At 40.8% G+C, this 11,272-nt stretch overlaps 1 protein-coding gene across 1 annotated transcript in view; it reads right to left on the reverse strand.

Moving 5' to 3' along the window:
- The window catches only part of RMI2 (RecQ mediated genome instability 2), a 14,888-nt gene extending 8,643 nt beyond the window's left edge, over positions 1–6,245 (reverse strand). The window contains exon 1 of the mRNA XM_053694532.1: positions 5,931–6,245. Coding sequence (XP_053550507.1) covers positions 5,931–6,231 — 301 coding nt within the window. The 5' untranslated portion in view covers positions 6,232–6,245. The remainder of the gene's footprint in view (positions 1–5,930) is intronic.
- Positions 6,246–11,272: the final 5,027 nt, after the last annotated feature.

The following is an 11,272-nucleotide window of genomic DNA, read 5'->3' on the forward strand; positions in this document are numbered from 1 at the left end:
TTTTAAAGTGTTCTTCAATTTGCTGGCCTCATGTATCATGTGACAGACAGATTTTGAGAATATCTTAACTGGAGCACAGGTGAAACAATCAGCCCATTAGTAAACCTTGTTATAAAACTGCTCTCATCAAATGTAATCCTGAAAATTTGGCCTGTTGGGGGAGGCATGAGGACAGGTTTGAGGAAAGCTTTCACTGGTATAGTAGACAGGATACTCAGCAGGCACAGAATACCCAGTGGGTACTGTTGGTGAGACCGTCACGGGATACTAAGTAGGCACAGATGGTTTGAGAAAAGCAGACACTATTATAACAGACACAAGATACCAAATGGGTACTATTGATGAGACTAGAACAGGATACAGCTGGCACAGATAGTTTGAGGAAAGCCGACACAGAATACTCAGCAGGCACAGGATACCAGCTTCAGGAACAAAAAGGTCAGCATATGCAGGTACAATGTTAGTATGCTTGGTCTCTGAAACAGGAAAGCATACACAAGTATCAGGTAAGTATGCTTGGTCTGTGGAATAAGGTGAGCATACGTAGGTAACAGGCGTGTACGCATGGCTCACAAGAACCAAAAGAGCAAAAGCAGGTGCTAGGCAAGTATGTCAAACTTCAGGAACAAAGTAGGTTACGCAATAACTCAGCCCAGAGTGGTGGGCTGAGTGACCTTTTATAGGAGCTCCCACAGCCTCCAGGTGGAAGTTCCGGTAATTAGGAACATGGCCCCTTTAAATTTACGCAGTGTGCGACTAGAGCCTCCCTCCAAGAGGGAAAGAGGGAGTGTTAATGGACATGCAAGCAACCAATTATTGTAGAGCTATGGGATATTTAAACAGCTGGTGATGAAAATTGATTAAGATTGGTAACGATACAAAAACGCATAACACTTGCCCAGTCTGCATGTCTTAAGCTAATACATTTAATTAATTGTATCAAGTATATGAATTTGGCAGGCGATTGCGGTGCCAAGCCGGATTTCCCACACAGTTTTTGGCTAAGAGGTGGAAACATCACCTCTCAGCTACATAGGGAAAATAGTGTTCTGCCAGTGGGCCACCTTCGCAGCTCAGAACAACGATCGCTTGGAACAAATAAAGGAGCTTTGATCATGAAGTATTTTGTCTCATGAAAGACCCGTTTATTTGTTCCTATGGTAAATCCTAGCGTTTCACAAACGCTAGGATTTACCATCGCTTTAAGAACTATCTATAGAGAAGCTGTGTAAACAGTCAGCAGAAGAAATTACACAACCAGTATGGGCCTAGGCGAGATAGGTAACAAAAAATGTTAATGTACAATTGTTTTCCTTAAAGGGACACTGAACCTAAATGTTTTCTTTCAAGATTCAGCTAGAGCATGTAATTTCTAATTTAATCCTATTATTTTTTCTTTGTTCTCTTGCTCTCTTTATTTTAAAAGGCAGGAATGTAATAGCAGCTAGGACATTTTAGGTTCAGCACCATTGGAGCCTGACATTTACCCACCAATAAGCAAGCATAACCCAGGTTCTCAACCAAAAAAGGGCCGGCTCCTATGCATCACATTCCTTCTTTTTAAATAAAGCTAGCAAGAGAACAAAGAAAAATTAATAGGAGTAAATTAGAAAGTTGCATGTCTATCTGAATCATGAAAGTAAAAATGTGGGTTTAGTGTCCCTTTAAGTATTGGCCTTTGGTATGCAGACATAGATAATATAAAGAAGCAAGTGTGTGTACAGAAAGTGATAAAATAAGGAAATCAAATTTCCCTGAAAGCTCAACTCAATTTAATGGGCTGTGGTTCCAAAGAACAAAATCAGCTATTTCATGTAAAAAAGTAAACACAAAGCAGCGATTTCTCATACATATTATACTCTGCAACTGGTATAACAAGTCATTGGAAAAAACATTAAGGGGAAAACTATTTTACTGACCATTGTCCCTTTAAGCATAAAAAACAAACAAACAAAAAACCACAACCATTAATACTAAAAGTGTACAAAATTAGAAGCCAGACAAAGCATGTTCACATCTATAAATACGTTGCACACTGAAAGGCCCCCCATACGCCAGGATTTCTTTGAGGTTGAGAGACAGCCTTGAAGAGGTGTATAACATTTAGCAAGGGCTGAAATTACCATTTTAACTTGTTTAAAGTGACCAACTACATGTTTCCATCAGTGATTTTAAATATTTAATAAAAATAAATTTAAAAAATCTGCGGGGGAGGGGTTAAGTTAAAAAAAAGTTTAAGGAACCAAATGCAATCCATTTGTTAAAACTAATGTTTTTCTAACACTATGGAGAAAAGTCCAGTGTAGTTCAAATATTCTATTTATATCTTGCTCCAATAATCTACAGCTATTCTTTGGTATAAAAAGTAGAATGTTGATGATCTCTTACTTTGAGTGCATATTGCTGCAAGTTGAGTATTTATTGTAGCAGTACACTAACTTGTTACAGTAGTAGGCATGGGTATATTATTCAGATGCTTCGTTAGCATCTGAATACAGAAGGCGGCGGTTGTCCATGGCGTTTGGAGCCGGGTTCCTTCTTGTGAAAGTACAACACACAAAGAACTGCATTTACACATAATAATCTAACCCTAACCCTTTAAAATGTGGGTGATCAGATAAGATACATCAGGGAACCGCACAATGGTTCAGGATAGACTAAATTGCTTTAACAATTTCTAACCAACAGCAAGATAGATATATAGATATAATTGTGCAATCCTTTAAAGCTGGTGCTAAGCTAATGCTATACGATTCTGCACTATGTGCAGAATTATAGAACATTATTTGGTGGGTTTACGAGCCCTTTAAAAACAGACAACTACTTACTGACAGAATGTATGCAGGTGTAGTTTATAAGATGCACACAATAAAAAAAATTGGGGACTAAGATAGTAAGACAACTGAAACCAAATAGAACAGTAGTATAAATGCTACAACAGTGCTGAGTATACTGAATCTCTCAGAGAAAGCACATAGATTCCCCATTATGACATGCTCTTTAGGCAACTAGTACCCTTGCAAATAGCAGGGAGAACAAAATAAGCTGCGCTTGTAATGGCGCCCAATACAGAAGGGAAAACAAAGGGACACGAGTTGTGGTGGCAAAGCTAGACTTCCTAATGCTCTTCCGCCACACAAATAAAATCCCTCAGATTGCTCTCTCACGGTCCAAAGAGAGCAGGAAGGAAGCTGAAATCTCTAGTTTCCCTTGTCACAGAGCGGAAATGAGCACGCTAAGATTAAGCGTGCAGAAGAAAAAAAAAAAAAATTCTCCACTAGTATCTACTGGTCTTTTCAGCAGTTACACATACCCAAAGTGATAACCACTAACAAAAACACACCTGCATAACTGCACATTAACCCCACAAGTCCTGAGTGTGTATAGTAATTTATGTCCCTTGGCTATGCTATACCTGAGGTGGTATCTTCTCATAGCATGTGGGCTATGTATGCATTGCACTTACCTTTTGTAGCACACACTCCACTAAACTTAACAGCCATTGAAGAAAGCTGTATGCAGTAGAGCCCATCCATTGTTGTACAGGTAACAGCAGAGGATATGAGAGGAAATACCTTTAATCCCACAGGAGGCAGCTAAGGCCCTGCGACACCTGAGGGGAGTTATGGCCGAAATACCATAGGGCGATACAGTGCACATAACCTGGTATGGTATTCCTTGACCCGTCTTCTAAAAGTGATGGTAATTCTGAGAGTTTCAAGTGAAGCTCAATTTTGACGAATTAGTGCCTGGCTTTTAATAATCCTATTAAAAACAAGAGCACTTTAATTAATCAAAATTGACATTTCAAGAGTTTTTGAAGACAATTTACCTTTTAATCCTGAGAGCCGCTGCAGCGCTTCCGCCACAAGCCCTCTTCACGGGTCCAAAATGACGAATCCGGATTCCTCCAATCACGACGTTCCCTCAGGCCATGATCCCCCCGGTGGGAACGCCGTGATTTGAGAAAGCCGGATTCTTCATTTCTGATGTAAGCTGAGGCTTCTGATGGCCGGGGAATCGATAAAGCAGCTTTCAAGATTAAAAGATAAGTTTTTGAAGAGGACGCTTAAAATGTAAATTTTGATTAATTAAAGTGCCCTTGTTTTTAATAGGATTATTAAAAATTGGGCACTAATTCGTCAAAATTGACCTTGAATTTAACAAACGATAGGATTTACCACCACTATAAATAAAGTTGCGTTTAAGTGATCAATTAAAAAAAAAGGGTGCTAAACTCCCCCTGTGCCGTTGCACCTGGCTAAAGTCAGCGGCTCTGGCAACGCTCTTCTACAATGAAGTGACATTTGCACCACTAAACCAACAGCAGTGCATGTCATCCGACAGTGTTTTGTAAGCTAGCACGGCTATTGGTTTACAGATGCAAACGTCTGCTCATTGTTAGAAGAGTACTGTGCGTAGACAGCCAGGGCCATTGAGTTTGACACTCATATAAATATATGTATATAAAAATATAAATAACGACTTAAACTCAACTTTATTTTTAGTGATGGTAAATCCTAGTGTTTGTGAAACACATGTCTAAGGGGTAATGAGTCTCATATGTCTGTGTTCCCATAAAATAAATAAATAAGTGAATAGTTGGGACATCTCTATCTTCAACCTCTTTCCTTGGAGGCAAAGAACAAACTGAGTAAAGGTGGGAGGGATTAAAAAGTTTGCTGTGGGTTCTTTGCCTCCTCCTAGCGGCGGGAATTATATCCCACGTTAAGGTTTCCCTGTGGACAAATTAGATGACCCAATTTGTTACAGATAACAGCATGTGATTCTAGTACTATGACCCTGCAAGTAGTTTAACCCTTAATAAAAAAGGAGCCACAGAGAACTGCTGGCCCACAAAAACATACACAGAATTTTTTTATTGCACAAATTATCGCGAGTGGGAGGTTATATAGGAGGCCTGCACGAGCCAGACACACAGCCACGGGTGGGAGGTTAGATAGAAGCCCTGCACGAGCCAGACACACAGTCACGGGTGGGAGGTTACATAGCAGCCCTGCACGAGCCAGACACACAGTCACGGGTGGGAGGTTAGATAGAAGCCCTGCACGAGCCAGACACACAGTCACGGGTGGGAGGTGAGATAGAAGCCCTGCACGAGCCAGACACACAGTCACGGGTGGGAGGTGAGATAGAAGCCCTGCACGAGCCAGACACACAGTCACGGGTGGGAGGTGAGATAGAAGCCCTGCACGAGCCAGACACACAGTCACGGGTGGGAGGTGAGATAGAAGCCCTGCACGAGCCAGACACACAGTCACGGGTGGGAGGTGAGATAGAAGCCCTGCACGAGCCAGACACACAGTCACGGGTGGGAGGTGAGATAGAAGCCCTGCACGAGCCAGACACACAGTCACGGGTGGGAGGTTAGATAGCAGCCCTGCACGAGCCAGACACACAGTCACGGGTGGGAGGTTAGATAGCAGCCCTGCACGAGCCAGACACACAGTCACGGGTGGGAGGTTAGATAGAAGCCCTGCACGAGCCAGACACACAGTCACGGGTGGGAGGTTAGATAGAAGCCCTGCACGAGCCAGACACACAGTCACGGGTGGGAGGTTAGATAGAAGCCCTGCACGAGCCAGACACACAGTCACGGGTGGGAGGTTAGATAGAAGCCCTGCACGAGCCAGACACACAGTCACGGGTGGGAGGTTAGATAGAAGCCCTGCACGAGCCAGACACACAGTCACGGGTGGGAGGTTAGATAGAAGCCCTGCACGAGCCAGACACACAGTCACGGGTGGGAGGTTAGATAGAAGCCCTGCACGAGCCAGACACACAGTCACGGGTGGGAGGATAGATAGCAGCCCTGCACGAGCCAGACACACAGTCACGGGTGGGAGGTTAGATATTAACCAGTGGGAGCTACATACACACGCGTGGTTAGACACAGTAGCGGCTCTCACCTATCTCCAGGCACGGTTTGCCCTTGGGCACGTTAGCAGCACCACACACGGTAAAGCTGTGCGTGTCATCACTTAGGCGGAGGGTCGTGCCGCGCTCAGGTCGCACCTGTGTTACCCGACCCTGCATCCACACCAGGCTGACCTCCAGCGCCGAGACTCCATGGCCTCTCTCCAGCCAGAAGGTAGGGGAGGTGCCGGGTCTCTTCACACACTCGGTAAGCCGCCGGGCTAACATCTTCACAGGCGGGGAGCTGAACGGCAAACCCGAAGCCGAGCGCCCGGTTATGCTCTCTTCTTCCATAACAACAGATCAAAATCACCGCGCCTCATCCGACGGACAACTACAAGGGCCAATCACAGCTGCCAGAGCAAAGCAATAGCCAGTTAGCGCAGAGGTGGGTGGGTCTATTTTGTGCTGATAACGCTATAGCTGTTTCACCTGACAAGCAGAGCGCTGTCAAAATAAACCCGCCGCAACGTACAGACATCTACACTGACCAATCATAATATCCATATCAAAACAATACCCAATCAAAGGAGACGTAGGCGGGTTATCCTGCAGTAATAAAATGTGTATTTAGGCGGTAAAACTGAAATTTATGGTTGGTTATGCTTCTGAAATTATCTAGTAAGTGTGATGTTTATATGTTGCCACCATCAACCACATTGTCTATCATTGTAAAGTTCACTAGTTACTGAATCAAATGTCATGTAAGAAAATAAACATTCTAACATTTATTTAGTGTTTAATGTCCCTTTAAAGGGACAGTCTACTTGCATTTTTTGTTTATTGTTTAACCCCGTCGCTACATGGACTTTCAGAAAAAAACTTGCCCAAAATACCGGAGAATTTTTAGCATTTTTGCTATCACTCCATTTAAACAGAAATAGAACATTTTTTTATGTAGCCAAAACTATATTTCATACCTCCCAACATTTAAAAATTCAAAAGAGGGACCCCTGTGGCAACAAATTTGAAATGTGGTGGACGGGGCTTAAAAAAAATCATAAGACCAAAGTAATATAAATAAAATTCTAAATAAAGTTCTATATTTTAATACACTTAGGCAGCAAATCAAACACAAGCTCAAACCACTGGTATGGCTATGAGCTATGTATTTAATTATCCTTTTTTCAGATTATTTAAAGGTGATAACGATACCGTTAACTTACACATATATCTATATATCCTACAGCTTCTATAGCGCCTCCTATATCCACTATTTTTATGATTTAATTAGCCTTTGCAAAGACATTGCTAAATAATTTTATCTTAATTGGACATTTAATAAAAAAAATCTTTAAAACTGCTCTCTGCATTCCCCATTAATATTCTAGATTCTGGCCTTTAAAGTCAGCAAAAATGCACAGTAGCACACTTCATAGCATACACTTACACATGCAGATACACACACACACACTACATAGGATACACTTACACATGCAGATACACACACACACACACTACATAGCATACACTTACACATGCAGATACACACACACTACATAGGATACACTTATACATGCAGATACACACACACTACATAGGATACACTTACACATGCAGATACACACACACTACATAGCATACACTTACACATGCAGATACACACACACTACATAGCATACACTTACACATGCAGATACACACACACTACATAGCATACACTTACACATGCAGATACACACACACTACATAGCATATACTTATACATGCAGATACACACACACTACATAGCATACACTTACACATGCAGATACACACACACACTACATAGGATACACTTACACATGCAGATACACACACACTACATAGCATACACTTACACATGCAGATACACACACACTACATAGGATACACTTACACATGCAGATACACACACACTACATAGCATACACTTACACATGCAGATACACACACACTACATAGCATACACTTACACATGCAGATACACACACACACTACATAGCATACACTTACACATGCAGATACACACACACTACATAGCATACACTTACACATGCAGATACACACACACACTACATAGCATACACTTACACATGCAGATACACACACACACTACATAGCATACACTTACACATGCAGATACACACACACTACATAGCATACACTTATACATGCAGATACACACACACTACATAGGATACACTTACACATGCAGATACACACACACTACATAGCATACACTTACACATGCAGATACACACACACTGCATAGCATACACTTATGCATGCAGATACACACACACTACATAGCATACACTTACACATGCAGATACACACACACTACATAGCATACACTTACACATGCAGATACACACACACTACATAGCATACACTTACACATGCAGATACACACACACTACATAGGATACACTTACACATGCAGATACACACACACTACATAGGATACACTTACACATGCAGATACACACACACTACATAGCATACACTTACACATGCAGATACACACACACACTGCATAGCATACACTTATACATGCAGATACACACACACTACATAGCATACACTTACACATGCAGATACACACACACTACATAGGATACACTTACACATGCAGATACACACACACTACATATACACTTACACATGCAGATACACACACACACTACATATCATACACTTACACATGCAGATACACACACACTACATAGGATACACTTACACATGCAGATACACACACACACACTACATATCATACACTTACACATGCAGATACACACACACTGCATAGCATACACTTATACATGCAGATACACACACACTGCATAACATACACTTACACATGCAGATACACACACACTACATAGGATACACTTACACATGCAGATACACACACACTACATAGGATACACTTACACGTGCAGATACACACACACTACATAGGATACACTTACACATGCAGATATACACACACACTACATAGGATACACTTATACATGCAGATACACACACACTACATAGGATACACTTACACATGCAGATACACACACACTACATAGCATACACTTATACATGCAGATACACACACACACTACATAGGATACACTTACACATGCAGATACACACACACTACATAAGATACACTTATACATGCAGATACACACACACTACATAGGATACACTTACACATGCAGATACACACACACTACATAGCATACACTTATACATGCAGATACACACACACTACATAGCATACACTTATACATGCAGATACACACACACTACATAGCATACACTTATACATGCAGATACGCACACACTACATAGCATACACTTATACAGGCAGATACACACACACACTACATAGCATACACTTATACAGGCAGATACACACACACACTACATAGCATACACTTATACATGCAGATAAACATACACTACATAGAATACACTTACACGTGCAGATACACACACACACTACATAGCATACACTTATACATGCAGATACACACACACAGTTATGGATACAGATAGACACACACACTACATCATATATGGGTATCTGTAATTCATTGTATGGGGTCCTGGGGTTGGCAAGCACATTAGCTGGCAGTCTGCGGCTGCCACTGTTCGTTACCCTGGTTTTAGCACTGCTCATTGTATAAAACTGAAGACGTGCTAGTATTATCACCAGGGGTTAGACATCATCACTACCAGAGGTAGGTTAGAGAGGTCACCATTACCCATGGCCAGAGTGTATACAGCCTTCTTACTCCTGCTTAACCCACACACCATTCCTTTTCCACATGTCATCTAACCCTGTGAGAGCAAAGCCAGCTTCTTCTGAGTATGGGCCCAATAGAATTTAATTTTTTTTTTAATGCATGGGGCAAATCGGAACAGATGGCTAGCAACCCGGGACAGGGGAACAGACCCCTAAAATCGGGACTGTCCTGCGAAAATCGGGACAGTTGGTGGGTATGATATCTATATATATATATATATATATATATATATATATATATATATATATACATCCTAATAGTTAAAAAGATAGATAATCCCTTTATTACCTATTCCCCAGTTATGCATAACCAACACAGTTATATTAATATACTTTTTTGCCTCTGTGATTACCTTGTATGTAAGCCTCAGCAGACTACCCCTTAGTTTAGTTCTTTTGACAGACTTGCATTTTAGCCAATCAGTTCTGACTTATAAATAACTCCACCGGAGTGAGCACAATGTTATCTATACGGCACACGTGAAGTAATGCTGTTTAGCGAAATGCACTGAGATAAGAGGCGGCCTTTAAGGGAATAGAAATTAAAGGGACAGTCTAGGCCAAAATAAACTTTCATGATTCAGATAGAGCATGTAATTTTAAACAATTTTCCTATTTACTTTTATCACCAATTTTGCTTTGTTCTCTTGGTATTCTTAGTTGAAAGCTTAACCTAGGAGGTTCATATGCTAATTTCTTAGACCTTGAAGCCCACCTCTTTCAGATTGCATTTTAACAGTTTTTCACCACTAGAGGGTGTTAGTTCACATATTTCATATAGATAACACTGTGCTCATGCACAAGAAGTTATCTGGGAGCAGGCACTGATTGGCTAGACTGCAAGTCTGTCAAAAGAACTGAAAAAAGGGGCAGTTTGCAGAGGCTTAAATACAAGATAATCACAGAGGTTAAAAGTATATTATTATAACTGTGCTGGTTATGCAAAACTGGGGAATGGGTAATAAAGGGATTATCTATCTTTTAAAACAATAAAAATTCTGGTGTAGACTGTCCCTTTAACATATGAGCCTACCTAGGTTTAGCTTTCATCAACAAAGAATATCAAGAGAACAAACCAAATTTGATGATAAAAGTAAATTGGAAAGGAATCTTTCAACAAATAATACCAAGAGAACAAAGCAAATGTGATGATAAAAGTAAATTGGAAAGTTGTTTAAAATCACATGCCGATCTGAATCATGAAAGTTTAACTTTGACTAGACTGTCCCTTTAATCTTTATTTTTAACTTTGACCTGAACCTTATAAATACAGACTGTATGGGTAAAATACCGTCAGTGGCAAACATATGTTCATGTGGTTGGTGGGGACATGTCTGGGTGGTCTGTGGGTAGGGCTAAGGAAAATTTCAATAATCCTTGTCATGAGATGCAGGACACAGCATAGAAGGTACAACACTATTTTATTGCAAAGCATAAAATTATACAGTTTGCACAACACATCTAAACTATAATCACATCTTCCCCCTTTTCAAAGGACAAAGCATACATTTTTGTTTTAGAATACATTAAATAACAAGGTATACAAGAAGCATACAAAAATGATTTTGTTTA

This window comes from Bombina bombina, chromosome 11 (assembly GCF_027579735.1).
Source record: "Bombina bombina isolate aBomBom1 chromosome 11, aBomBom1.pri, whole genome shotgun sequence".
Lineage (NCBI taxonomy): Eukaryota > Metazoa > Chordata > Amphibia > Anura > Bombinatoridae > Bombina > Bombina bombina.